Source organism: Mytilus edulis, chromosome 4 (assembly GCF_963676685.1).
Source record: "Mytilus edulis chromosome 4, xbMytEdul2.2, whole genome shotgun sequence".
In the NCBI taxonomy this organism is placed as follows: Eukaryota; Metazoa; Mollusca; class Bivalvia; order Mytilida; family Mytilidae; genus Mytilus; species Mytilus edulis.
In genome coordinates, this window is record NC_092347.1 from 15,413,604 (window position 1) to 15,429,427 (window position 15,824).

Sequence of the window (15,824 nt, forward strand, 5' to 3'; positions counted from 1 at the left end):
TTGGATTGTAAGACGAGAGTTTCGATTTACTCCCATGATCAATAATTTGAAATGTTGGAATGGCCGATTAAAAAGCCAGAATATTATCAAACGTAATGTCATCACTTTCGAAACGTTGTCGTACAGTGTACAATATCCATTGATTGTTGTCATCCGGGTGTTTTTCATTATCAAGGTCATTTGTTTAGGGGTTCACAACAAGGAACCAAGGATTTCGAAATTACGATGTGAACTTTTTACTTCGCGATTTTAATTTGTTTATCCAAGTTAAAACGTAAGTTCAATCCGAGATATATATTCGGTGTGTCTTTACGTTTAATTGACACGTTTATAATGTTTTAATAAATAATACAGCTCACTACTGTACGATTGTAGGTTCACAGTTTGACACCTGACTAATTGATTATCACGAAAAGTTATATTGTATCAACAAATATGTTTTGATTGCATATCGATCATTGAAATTAATTAGACAAACCGGTTTTGACAGGTAATAATTAATGTAATTAAGAGTATTGGGACTTCATAATAAGACCGGAATTCGGAATACACAGGGTCCGGTTTACAAAGGGTATTTTAACAAAGACTTTGAATGGAAAAATATGGGACTTTCATTTTCGGCCGGAATGGATAGGAAACCGGTTTATTCAGGGTCCGGTATAATCAGGTTTGACTGTATAGGTTTTTAAAACATTTTTCAGAAAATATGATTGCCATTTTATGGCTAAAATGTAAGACACTTCATCAAAATAGAGATATTTATCTAGAATTGAAAAAATGTCTTAAATGTCAAAATGATGTCTGATTTTAAAATTTATTCTAGAGATAATAAAATAGACAAATTTGAAAAGTAAATAATAATCTCAAATTTCACAAGAATAAAAATCCATATTTTACTTTTACATAACTGCATGCTAGCTAGCATATCATTGTTGTAAACACGCCATTAAATTTTATTTTAGTAATTTTGAAAGTAATTACATATAAATCTTCAAATTTTGTTGATACGTTTTTAATCACATAATGCAGAAAAAATGTTGATAGAATCAGATTGATTTTGAATTAAATTGTTTACCTGGAAGCTATTTATAGCCTCTGGCATGATAACATGATATCTCTCCCCCATATTAGCTTGGTCCTCAACTTCTCCACTATCTACCGCATGCTTCAGACCCAGAAGTTTGGAATAATACTGCTCTGTCTCATCGTGTATAGGAACAGGGGATACATAAATCACATCTACGTTGGGATCTGAAACAGAAATCAATTACTACATTATATAGGAACAGGGGATACATAAATCACATCTACATTGGGATCTGAAACAGAAATCAATTACTACATTGTATAGGAACAGGGGATACATAAATCACATCTACATTGGGATCTGAAACAGAAATCAATTACTACATTATATAGGAACAGGAGATACATAAATCACATCTACATCGGGATCTGAAACAGAAATCAATTACTACATTATATAGGAACAGGGGATACATAAATCACATCTACATCGGGATCTGAAACAGAAATCAATTACTACATTATATAGGAACAGGGGATACATAAATCACATCTACATTGGGATCTGAAACAGAAATCAATTACTACATTATATAGGAACAGGGGATACATAAATCACATCTACATTGGGATCTGAAACAGAAATCAATTACTACATTATATAGGAACAGGGGATACATAAATCACATCTACATTGGGATCTGAAACAGAAATCAATTACTACATTATATAGGAACAGGGGATACATAAATCACATCTACATTGGGATCTGAAACAGAAATTAATTACTACATTATATAGGAACAGGAGATACATAAATCACATCTACATTGGGATCTGAAACAGAAATCAATTACTACATTATATAGGAACAGGGGATACATAAATCACATCTACATCGGGATCTGAAACAGAAATCAATTACTACATTATATAGGAACAGGGGATACATAAATCACATCTACATTGGGATCTGAAACAGACATCAATTACTACATTATATAGGAACAGGGGATACATAAATCACATCTACATTGGGATCTGAAACAGAAATCAATTACTACATTATATAGGAACAGGGGATACATAAATCACATCTACATCGGGATCTGAAACAGAAATCAATTACTACATTATATAGGAACAGGGGATACATAAATCACATCTACATCAGGATCTGAAACAGACATCAATTACTACATTATATAGGAACAGGGGATACATAAATCACATCTACATCGGGATCTGAAACAGAAATCAATTACTACATTATATAGGAACAGGGGATACATAAATCACATCTACATTGAGATCTGAAACAGAAATCAATTACTACATTATATAGGAACAGGGGATACATAAATCACATCTACATTGGGATCTGAAACAGACATCAATTACTACATTATATAGGAACAGGGGATACATAAATCACATCTACATTGGGATCTGAAACAGACATCAATTACTACATTATATAGGAACAGGGGATACATAAATCACATCTACATTGGGATCTGAAACAGAAATCAATTACTACATAAATCACATCTACATTGGGATCTGAAACAGAAATCACTTACTACATTATATAGGAACAGGGGATACATAAATCACATCTACATTGGGATCTGAAACAGAAATCAATTACTACATTATATAGGAACAGGAGATACATAAATCACATCTACATCGGGATCTGAAACAGAAATCAATTACTACATTATATAGGAACAGGGGATACATAAATCACATCTACATCGGGATCTGAAACAGAAATCAATTACTACATTATATAGGAACAGGGGATACATAAATCACATCTACATCGGGATCTGAAACAGAAATCAATTACTACATTATATAGGAACAGGGGATACATAAATCACATCTACATTGGGATCTGAAACAGAAATCAATTACTACATTATATAGGAACAGGGGATACATAAATCACATCTACATTGGGATCTGAAACAGAAATCAATTACTACATTATATAGGAACAGGAGATACATAAATCACATCTACATTGGGATTTGAAACAGAAATCAATTACTACATTATATAGGAACAGGGGATACATAAATCACATCTACATCGGGATCTGAAACAGAAATCAATTACTACATTATATAGGAACAGGGGATACATAAATCACATCTACATTGGGATCTGAAACAGACATCAATTACTACATTATATAGGAACAGGGGATACATAAATCACATCTACATTGGGATCTGAAACAGAAATCAATTACTACATTATATAGGAACAGGGGATACATAAATCACATCTACATCGGGATCTGAAACAGAAATCAATTACTACATTATATAGGAACAGGGGATACATAAATCACATCTACATTGGGATCTGAAACAGACATCAATTACTACATTATATAGGAACAGGGGATACATAAATCACATCTACATTGGGATCTGAAACAGAAATCAATTACTACATTATATAGGAACAGGGGATACATAAATCACATCTACATTGAGATCTGAAATAGAAATCAATTACTACATTATATAGGAACAGGGGATACATAAATCACATCTACATTGGGATCTGAAACAGACATCAATTACTACATTATATAGGAACAGGGGATACATAAATCACATCTACATTGGGATCTGAAACAGAAATCAATTACTACATTATATAGGAACAGGGGATACATAAATCACATCTACATTGGGATCTGAAACAGAAATCAATTACTACATTATATAGGAACAGGAGATACATAAATCACATCTACATTGGGATCTGAAACAGAAATCAATTACTACATTATATAGGAACAGGGGATACATAAATCACATCTACATTGGGATCTGAAACAGACATCAATTACTACATTATATAGGAACAGGAGATACATAAATCACATCTACATTGGGATCTGAAACAGAAATCAATTACTACATTATATAGAAACAGGGGATACATAAATCACATCTACATTGGGATCTGAAACAGAAATCAATTACTACATTATATAGAAACAGGGGATACATAAATCACATCTACATTGGGATCTGAAACAGAAATCAATTACTACATTATATAGGAACAGGAGATATAAATCACTTCTACATTGGGATCTGAAACCGAAATCAATTACTACATTATATAGGAACAGGAGATATATAAATCAAATTTACATTAGGATCTAAAACAGAAATCAACAGGTGAAACTGACAGCTACTGCTCACTGATGATACCCCCGCCAGCCTAGGAAGCTATTGAGTGATGAAAATGCATTGATCACTCAGTATAGCTGACTTATATAAACCTTGAAACCAAATTTCAGAAATCCTTATGATGTAGTTCCTGAGAAAGATGTGACAAATATTCATGGGACAGATAGACAGACAGACATAAAACAGTATACCCCCACTTTTTTAAAGAAGGGGGTATAATTTCTACATTTAAAAAGATATGACAACATACATTTGCTACTCTAAACTTGTCTTGAAAAATAATTTGCCTATCAATTTCTTGGCTTATAAGTCTGGCTCATGCTTCTTTTCATGTATATTTTGACTTCTTTAAACAAATGACAGAAGATTGTGTTTGAGGACCATGAATGTCCCTGCTCAAGCTTCCTTTACAAACGACGATAGGACAGACGGTAGGACAAACTGAAATATGTATGGGTCAAGGGCAACACTTCTGGCTAGGGAATAAAACTAGAGGCTCTAAAGAGCCTGTGTCGCTCACCTTGGTCTATGTGACTATTAAACAAAGAAAGCAGATGGATTCATGACAAAATTGTATTTTGGTGATGGTGAGGTGTTTGTACATCTTACTTTACTGAACATCCTTGCTGCTTACAATTATCTCTATCTATAATGAACTTGGCCCAGTAGTTTCAGTGGAAAATGTTAGTAAAAATTTACAAATTTTATAAAAATTGTTGAAAATTGACTATAAAGGACAATAACTCCTTAGGGGGTCAATTGACCATTTCGGTCATGTTGACTTATTTGTAAATCTTTCTTTGCTGAACATTATTGCTGTTTACAGTTTATCTCTATCTATAATAATATTCAAGACAATAACCAAAAACAGCAAAATGTCCTTAAAATTACCAATTCAGGGGCAGCAACCCAACAACGGGTTGTCCGATTCACCTGAAAATTTTGGGGCAGATAGATCTTGACCTGATTAACAATTTAACCCCTGTGTAAGATTTGCTCTAAAGGCTGCGGTTTCAGAGTTTTAAGCCAAAATCTACATTTCACCCCTATGTTCTATTTTTAGCCATGGCGGCCATCTTGGTTGGTTGGCCAGGTCACGGGACACAATTTTTAAAATACATACCCCAATGATGATTGTGGCCAAGTTTGGTTAAATTTGGCCCAGTAGTTTCAGAGGAGAAGATTTTGGTAAAAGCTAACGACGGACGACGACGACGACGACGACGACAACGACGGACGCCGGACGCCGGACGCCAAGTGATGAGAAAAGCTCACTTGGCCCTATGGGCCAGGTGAGCTAAAAAGGCAATATACTTTAAACTGTGTTTCTTTAATTAAAGTTCTTACAGTGACTTGACTGTAAGTGTTGCTATCCACCAATTGCAATTCATTCAAAATTTTGACCAAATTGCAATTTGTTTTATTAAACCAAATTGTTCAACTGGTCAGAAATTTGAACCAACTGCTGTAGAAAACCACAGTCAAGACTGAAAGTGCAAGGTGATAAAATAAAACATACTTACAATCCTATAAGACTTTAACTCCACTTTATGAGTTATTTCACACATATTTTACTGAATATATGATGTATTATTTTAAATGATATATGATTCTTATAAATATAAAATCCTTTTCAAAAGAAAAACTATATAAAAGCTTAGTTTGGACATTTTTATAGCAATTAAAAATAAAAAGGATTTTATATTTATAAGAATCATATTTCATTTAAAATAATACATCATATATTCAGTAAAATATGTGTGAAATAACAATATGCTATTGATAAGTTTCCTTGTGGAGATAACCTAAAATACTATTCTTTTGAATAAAGATTTTTTGAAACCAAAAAAGATTATCTCCCCTTCCTACAAACATATTGCAATTTCACAAATATTTTACTGAATATGAAATGTTTTTATTCACATAATGTGTGATTCTTATGAATATAGAATACTTTTCGAAAGAAAAACTATATAAAAGCTTAGTTTGGACATTTTTATAGCAATTAAAAATAAAACAGTTCACCTTTAGTATGGTAATGGCTATAATATAACTATACAGATTGATAGACTGATTTAGTAATACCATCAATAAAGTGGAGTTAAAGTCTTATAGGATTGTAAGTATATTTTATTTTATCACCTTGCACTTTCACATTTTGACTGAACAATTTGTTCAATATTCTGACCAGTTGAACAATTTGATTTTATAAAACAAATTGCAATTTGGTCAAAATTTTGAATGAGTTGCAATTGGTGAATAGCAACACTAACAGTCAAGTCACTGTAAACTAAGATAGATTCATCCTAAAAATGTATCAAAATTACCGTCAATCATACCACATCAATTTTTCATTTTTATAAAATATAGTTCCCTGAAGATTTGAATAGAGAAGATTGTATAAAGTTACCTCTAATATCACACAACCGAGCCATTTGTGTATTCTGTCTGATTGCAAAGTCATTTATATTATCTCTGATATCCTGTGACAACCCAAGAGAAGGAATGTGTATAATAACTCTCCTGGAATTCTTGATGCGATCCCAAGACATTGCAAATTTCTGAAAGATAGAAAAAAGTGATAAAAGTATTTTAATTTAATATTTTAAATAATTATTTTTTGTTCATGATCAGATATATAAAATATGGAAGAAAACATTGAAGTTCAGTACCTCTTTTTTAATTTGACAGTAATTCCAAATATTAATTACTGTAACAAGAAGACAAAGTCCATATATTTAAAAAAAAAAAAATCTGAATCTCCTATTTTTGTTTTAAATTATGAAATAACCTTTGGAACAAGATAACATGAGAGTGTTTAATACAACTAATATGTAACTGACCTTTGCCCTTCTTCTGAAAGCTTCAAGGTTATCATCTCTAGTTTGGTGAAGTTGTTCCCTGACTTTAGACATTTTAATGTGCATGATCCATGAGATGGCAATGACACCAGCTGCCCATTTCTTTCTCCTGTATTCCAGATATTCTGATCTGTCCCTGAACATTCTCCATGCTGATTGTATTCTAGTGGCTGCAATATCCTGTCCTGATGAACTTCTATATTGTCTTCCCTATAAAAATAGAAGATATTTCCAAATTGTTTAAACTTTAAGCATAAAGGTTCATCAGTGTTATTTCATTATTCAAATCCTTAACCATTTTATTTATTTATTTTGATATAGATAGGTCTTTATTCAAGGGAGTGATACGAAAATATTTGTGCAATATATAGAGAATATCATATGGTTTTTTCAATATCGCATCCGTATCAACCCGAGACACCAATATAATCCCAAGAGCTCTGCTCGAGGGATTATATTGGTTGAGGGTTGATATGGTGTGTGATATTGAAAAAGACATATCATATACACTTTATTATATACATATATATCTCAAGTAGATGTTTTTATGTGACATGGCGTCATACAGATAAGGTTTGAAATGACGTCATAAAGATTATAGGTTTGACATGGCATCATACAGATAAAGGTTTTAAAAAAGCCTTTGCAACAGTGACTGCAATCGATGACGTGACGTCATACAGATTAAAGGTGTGATAAAGCTTTTGCAACCGTGCTGATATCGATATCATCACGGGTGGCTGATACAGCACGCTTTCCATTGATTGTATTACACATACAATTTATCTGTATTTACTACTAAGTATATAATAAACCTATATATCTATATAACCTAGTTCTTTGATTATTCTACATTCCTTCTGTGTTCATTTTCTGATAAATACAATTAGTCAACCTCCCTTAAATTTTGGAATAAAAATTCCCATGTGTTTGATCCTTAAATCACATTTAAAATACAGTGGAAAGTATGTCATGATTGTCAAATAAATGTACATCTGTTGTATAGAGGAATATATGGGAAATCCTGACATATTATCAATATTATCTTACTGGTTTGTTTATTATATTTTCCACATCATCTCTATTGATGACAACAGACAGAATTTCTCTGATTGATGGAGCTTTCTCTAACTCAAACTCCAATGCCAAATCTGCAAGTCTGAAATGATAATCATTACAATTTATTAAACAAAAAAATCCTGTTAAGGCATGGTTCTTGAAGATTTTACATTGGCTAGGCCTAAGTTACTGCCCAATTTTACCCCCTGCATACAGTGATAGACTTTTATTTTAAATGCCTCCTTTATATGGTTTGGCTGTATCATAGAAAACCTTAGGATTCAATTAATATTAAGTTATAATGTAGAAAATTATCCTTTGGTGTCATTTAATTCAAAATTTAGGAAACTTGCAAAAATAATCTGACTTCCTACATTAGTTGCAACTAATTACAATGTAATTGAAAATGTTCTTCCTGGAAGTATAAAGTTTTGTGACAAATGTATGCTAATAAATAATTATCTCAACATTATTGAAAATTAATAGAAATCAGCCTTTGGTATACTAATCAATGTTTTTGTCTACTCTGTATGTATGCTCTGTATGCCCCTTGTGGGTACTTTTTTGATACATGTATAAAGTATAAATTTTTTGTTATAAGAAACAGCATACTTATTTTTTGCAATCATGATCAATTTTTGATCAAATGCATGATTTGTAAACTTAATTATTGGCAGATATGATTATTTGTACACCTTTATTTCTAGAGTAAAATGGCTGTTTGCAGACTAAAAAAAGTAAAGAATACTGACTTACCTATCACCATTAATAAATGCAATAGGAATCATATATTTGTTCAGTAATCTTAGTAGATGTCCCATCATAGTAACAATGCTGAAATAAACATACAAATAAAGAAGTTAAAATATATAATTACACTAGTTGCAATGAAAGTCCATGTGTTCATTAATTTATAATACTGAATGTTCTGTTATTACTGTCTATTAAATTTTAAATTAAAAGGATTAAATTAGAACATCTTGTTCATAAGAACCATCCATATTGAATAAAGCCCACAATTCATTAAATGTCTCTAGGACGGGTAATAGAGAATTTGCTATCAAATTATGTCCCTTGTATTAACCTATCAAAATCTGGCATTAATAATGTAAATAAAGGTATTGTTAGGGACGACATCAAAAGATCAATGTAAGATAAAAAAACTTAATTCAAATAGTTTGGGGGTGGGGGATTGAACTGCTGCAAGATTTGGTTATCCGACATTGATTTTTACATATATCCACATGGGTCAATCAATTTTTCCCAAACTAAGTTAATAGGGGGGTAGGGGGGTCAGTGAAAAAACTATTTGAATTAAGTTTTTTATCCTTCATTGAACTTTTGATGTCGTCCCTTATTAAGCCAATTGTTGAACTTTTTGCTTTATTTGATTTCTTGGAATAGTTATTCTGTAGTTCTCTATCTATTTCATTCAACAATTGTTTTTATTCACAAGAAGTGATTATTTTCTTGAGGTTTAGGAAGACATGATTTATCCTGTGATCTTAGTAACCTGTGATCAATGTTGGAAAAACCTGCCTTAAAGTCAGTTATTGTATTCCTTGTAAAAATAAGAAGTGTGAAAGGATTGCAAAGAGATAACTATCCACCAGAGATGAAATGACGGGGATATAAGCATTGTCAAATTCAACTAACCTGCCCCATGACAAGCAATAATGCTGTTTAAATGCCATAAAATCTGCTGAAGTGTCTCGAATCTTTCCATTCTGTATAGCAAATCTGTGCATAATCTGCTTTTGGTCCCCACTGGCTGGAGTAGTAGGTGGAGGCTAAAATTAAATAAAAGCATTATCAAGATATTGATATACAAACTTTTCACAAATATACAAGTGCACAATATAGCATCAGCTGTTTGACATGAAAACAATGATTAATGAAGTTGACAGAAACAATCACAAATATGTATACGTAGATCTTTTTTCAAATCATAGTTTTTCTAATAAAAATTATAGATTGCAACAGAATATTTTTTATCTAATTTTTTTGTTCATTAAATCATCAATGTTGTTGACAAAATATTGTTTGCAAGAAGAAACTTTTTGGTGAACATAAAATAATTCTTTGAATATTATTGTAGAATAAAGAATAAGATACAAAAGACAATATTCAACTTTCAGACTAGTGTACATGTGCAATCCTTAAATCAAATACAACCGTGTAGAAAAAAACCTGTGATAGCCGATAGAATAAGCAGATTCTTAATAAATTACTTCACCTTGCTAGAGTTTTACAAGGGATATCTTTTTTGAGAGCAGGTTTTTAGAGTAAAATTCTGTTTGTTTTCATATTTTAGCGGCAGAGTTTGGGGGCTTGAAAGTAAATTTGTATGTGAAAATTTCCTACACGAGGTTATATCTGTCATCAGAAACTTGCTACAATGGGAAGTAACTCTGAATAAACATCTGACATAAAACAATAAATGTCATTAAATTTCATATTCAGCATAAAAATATATACTTCTAATTGAGATAAATAACTATAATTTGAATAAATTGTTACTTGAAAAACAAGAATGTGTCAATAGTAAATAGATGCCCCTCTTGCACTATCATTTTCAATGTTTAGTGGACCATGGACTCTAATTTGGAATTAAAATTAGATAGATCATTTCATAGGGAATGTGTAATAATTTTCAAGTTGATTGGACTTCAACTCCATCAAAAACAACTTTGACCAAAAATTTGTATTAATATAGAACTTCATAGGGAATGTAAAAAAGAGAAAGATGCTAAAATTATTTATTCTTGAATGTAAGCCAGTATATCATTACCATGAATCAATAAAACATAAAAATAACTGTAATCAATGAAACAATAAATTGTATTCAGTCTCCATTGTATTAACTGTTGCAAATTGTAACATGATGGCTATGAATAAGTGAAACATTTAAAAGTCTACATGTTCAAACTTTAAGAGAAGTTTTAACTTCATGCTATCACTGAGAAATAATCAAAACATGCCATTTGTCATGCTGAAACAAAATAACTGATGTGAAATACATTAAACAGTGTGTCTTTACAATACAGAGGTCGCTCTATTACTGCAACACCTAGGTGGGCTAACCATTTTAAACTGCATGGTCCAAGCTGTAACTAACCAATAAAAAATACTCAATTAAAATATGAATCTGAAATTTATGATATTCAAGTGTGCTTCAAGTATTTGTAAAATAATCATTTCTCTCTCCTGGGCTAAACCTATATTTAAAACAAAAACAGTATTGAATGATTATAATCTGTAGTAGATTTTCAAAGAAGATCCAACCTATCCAATAAAACCTTGTCAATCTCTTCATTCTGGATCCAATATATATCTATAAAAGAACAAAGGAATTAATATTGTAGTACAGTCACATGTGTTTCAATATAATGGCAGTCTTTGAAGGAAAACTTTGATCTTGGCGACTTTTGGGCTAAAGATGTAAATTTGTAATCTTGAAGAATATATGGCATGATCTCTCAAGTTTTAACAAACGGAATCAAAATGAAGATAACCAAAAATAACTTCAATTGAATTTGAAATTGCTTATTGCAGCAGAAATCAGGTCTTACATTTAAGTTTGTAGTTTGAAATTAGGTTTGACTTAAATCCACTTCATTTGAACTCTGGTGGATAGTTATCTCATTGGCATTCATACCACATTCCCTTTTTTTTAATAATTTATTTTAAAATATTACAATTATAAACACAAGACCTTTAAATTCAAACTTAACGGTCATACATCAATCAATTGTCATGGAAAATATACAGTCAGAGAGAAAAAATAGTATGTAATATTGTAGTCTGCTGAAAGGGTTAGTTAATCTAAAGTACTGGACCTGTACAATTTATTCTACAGGAAGGTAAATTCTAATAGAACAGGGAAAGGATCAGGGGACATTACTCTAAATGTCTGGGCTATATTCTAAATTTCTCTTTCTAATAATGTGTATTGGATCCCATGTGTATCATTGACACTATTAAAACTTCATCAACATTGTAAATATAAGTTTTAGGAACTAAACATTGTTTAAGTCATCTTTCAAAAGAATCATGCACATATATATTTATTTTCCTTTACCAAGCGCAAACCATTACCTTTTCATAACATATCTCAAAAAATGAAACTTCTGAAATTTTTCCTGAATAAGTTAAGAGAAAGATGCAAAGGAAGAATGCACAATGTAAGCACATGAGGTGAACTACTAACTAAATGTACTACCCCCTACAGGGTGATATATATCTATACAGGTGCAAACCAAACCCTGATAGAAAAAGTATTTATGTACCAATTGTGGTGTTGTCCCTGGCTGAAAATACAACAAATAATAAATATGGATATATATATAACTAATTCTACTGAGAGGAAGATGTTTAAAAAAAAACCGATAAGATTGCTATTATATTTTCATGTATTTTTTCTTCAAATGATCTCCCTTTGGTAATTTAACTCTTACATCAACAGATCTATGAAGTTGTTTAACCAAAACTTGATTATAGATTTAGAATTTCTTAGCTAATTTAAACTTTTTTAAGTTCATTTTGGATAATAAAATGTGATTCTATTGTTCTCAGTTATTTAATTGTAAGACAAATTATCTGTGGTTGTAACTGCAAGGAAAAACTTCTCAAGTCTCAAGAACAAAAGTTTGTTGATCAGTCAGGATGAAGAAAGGGAAAATCAAAGTTTGTTAACATATTGTCTAAACATCATTTGGGTATTATAAACTGAACTTCATGTGGTACTACATTGTTTTTTTCTCTTCACAATTAATTTCACGGTCTTAAGCAGAGATACTGCATAAAAGTTGATGCTGTGGTAGAATCTGTATACAGTGATGTCTACCAAAAATATCTATTAATTAAAAACATGAACAGCTTTACCTATAAAATGAAAATTTCTGTCTAGCAGCATAATTTACCTAGCAAGACTAAGACTTTCTCAAAGGAAAAGAAATTGTTTTGAAGCAGAAGACAGGTACACATTCATATTAAGTATAAAGAGTGCAGAATGGTCACATAAGGTTAATCTGTGATGTCAATAAACAATAAATAACAGTAGTGTGATAAAGGGTTGTTCTGTTTATATCTTACCCCATAGTATCGACTCTAAAATTAGAACAGGCAATTGAATAGCAGAAATCTTTTACTTTCTTTTCTATGATTTATTTCAAAAGACTATGAAAAGAAAGACGAGCAATGTTTTGTTATTTTTCACCTGAAGGATATTTCACCATTCAAAATAGAGACTGGGCTTCAACAGCATTTTCAAGTTACAATAGAAAATCATTAATATACATCATAAACATCAATTTTTTTTTTTAAACCACAGCAAATTAATAGTTAGCATTCTATCAAATCAATTCAAAAACCTAATTTCTACGATGATTATATGATGATTATAGCAACTTAAAGATAATATGCAATATTTCTCAGACATGTACAATTCAACGATTTTTTAAATGCTACCTAAACACAACATACAACTTTTATAATTTCAAAAAATAAATATAAATCAAATTATGTGACGCTGTTAAAAGATGGAAATGAATATATACTAATTTAACTTGATTACCAATTATAACATTAAAAGGAGCATACATTTACATCATGAACAATAGATAGATTTCATAGAGACATATACAATGCTCTATTTTTTAAAATTGTTTTATATAATACTTTTGTTTAGGAAACAAGAGATGCATTCTGTATATATCTTAAAAATTGGAAACATTTATTTGTTGAAGAAAATGCATATATGTATTAATGGTAGAAAATACTGCATATGACCTTAAAATAAAATTGAGTATACAAGCCAAACAAAATAATGTTGATTTGATCCAATATTAAGTCTAAGATAAAGACCTACCATTGGTTGTGTATACACCATTTCATATGTCTTCATTGTAGCCGGGGTCTTTACCATTGGTATGGTGGTGGTGGTAGCCCTGGACTTGGCTGATGGGGTTCTGGTCTCTGTACTACCAGCTGATTTAGGGTGTGGTGGAACAACAGGCATTCTGGTGATATTATCTGACTGAGAACTTCCCTTAGTACTGACATCTAACCGAACACCAGCCAGAGTGGTCACAGGTTCTGGAGGGAAGACAAAAATTTACATTTTCAAACTGATACAACATGAATACATAGCTACTTTTGCATAGGTGATATTTCTGTACCAAAAATCTGTAGTACTGGAAATCTACTTTTAATATTCAGTACTATTTTGGTACTTTAAAATTATTGTAATATTTATGTACCTGTGTTTTACAGTACTTGATTTGTACATGAAATTAAAGTACTACAGACTTTGGGTTGCACGGTTACATTTTCAGCATTTTGAAATTTTATCTTTTACAAATCTCATCAAGTTATGAATATGATGTTCAAACATGGAATACTGTGATCATTGTTGGTATTATTTTTGTACCAATATTTTAAATACAAATCAAGTACTAGAAAATACAAGTACCTAAATATTACAATAATTCTAAAGTCAAGAAATAGTACTAAATATTAAAAGTAAATTTCCAGTACTACAGATTTTAAGTACAGAAATAGTGCCTATGAAAAAGTAGCTGTGTAAATAATCATATTTGGCAGGAATGAAGACTCATATTTTCTGTCACGTTTTTCACTTTAAATGGAGCCTTCAGAACTAAGTGGCAAACTATGTTGACCACTGATTAACCAATCTAAACATAAAATGTGTGCTGTTGTCTTTATATTCTATCAATATATTATCTGTTGAGAAACAATCACTGCATACTGCTCAGGTATCCATAAAAGAAAGAATTAATGACTTGGTAGGTGGAAAAGTCAACATGATAATGTAATTTGAATGGGAACCTTGCATTGTACAATTTTGACTTTCGAGTTCACAAAGTCCAGAGCTGGACATGTCACCCTATCTGGCCACACTATTTCCACACTGAAATGACCAGTCTGCTCGAACTTATAAATGTTGCTTGCAGCAAATGATCTAATTTTCAAGGATTTGGTTTTTTCTGGAATGGGACATATAATAAAACAAAAAGTAGAATGTCTTACATGATTATTTCATCTTCTGTTTTTTTACTTTTTCTAGGATATATATATATCAATAAATCCTAACACACAGGAGAGATCAATAATAACAGAAATCAAATGCTATTTGAAAATGCTAGTTTCTAAGATGTATACCTGCTTGTTGGGGTGGTTTAGTTCTGTCCACGGGATCATGAAGAGTGGCTAATCTGTTTTTGACAGGAGATGGATCTAATGTCAGCTGGGCTGCTGGAGGTATCAGACCTCTCTCTATCAGACTTAGTATACCCCTTCTGGCATCGTCTTCTGTTATGGCGGGTGGTGCAAGCTATGAAAAAAAATTATGATTATAATGGTACATTAAAAATGGTCAGATTTTTATAGTAAAATTTTTAATGTAGTTAGTTTTCTTATTGATTTAACCTTTACTTGGTCTTTCATATCTTGTTAACAATTTTGTCTGCGAAATACAGTGCCTTTTAAAGGACAAAATCTAGTTCCCTTTAAACAATTTTTATATAATTCCATCAATTCTTGGTTTTAACTGTATGTGGAATTAGAATCAATCTGCTTGATAATAAAACAGTTCTTTCCCATCAAAATGATGCTTAGAAGGAAGAATTATGGT

The 15,824-nt window shown here is 31.1% G+C and overlaps 1 protein-coding gene across 8 annotated transcripts in view; it reads right to left on the bottom strand.

Moving 5' to 3' along the window:
• LOC139521705 (IQ domain-containing protein H-like) overlaps positions 1-15,824 on the bottom strand; it is a 39,437-nt gene that overhangs the window by 11,584 nt on the left and 12,029 nt on the right. For 3 of the 8 annotated variants that reach the window (XM_071315249.1, XM_071315246.1, XM_071315247.1), the window contains exons 7-14: positions 15,353-15,524; positions 14,040-14,266; positions 9,827-9,960; positions 8,927-9,004; positions 8,162-8,270; positions 7,094-7,321; positions 6,661-6,811; positions 1,076-1,251 (exon numbers count right to left, since the gene is read on the bottom strand). In XM_071315249.1, the coding sequence (XP_071171350.1) occupies positions 1,076-1,251; positions 6,661-6,811; positions 7,094-7,321; positions 8,162-8,270; positions 8,927-9,004; positions 9,827-9,960; positions 14,040-14,266; positions 15,353-15,524 (1,275 nt within the window). Of the gene's footprint in view, positions 1-1,075; positions 1,252-6,660; positions 6,812-7,093; positions 7,322-8,161; positions 8,271-8,926; positions 9,005-9,826; positions 9,961-11,190; positions 11,284-12,459; positions 12,481-13,264; positions 13,280-14,039; positions 14,267-15,352; positions 15,525-15,824 lie in introns of all 8 variants that reach the window. The other 5 variants (XM_071315248.1, XM_071315242.1, XM_071315241.1 and 2 more) reach the window with 5 other exon arrangements.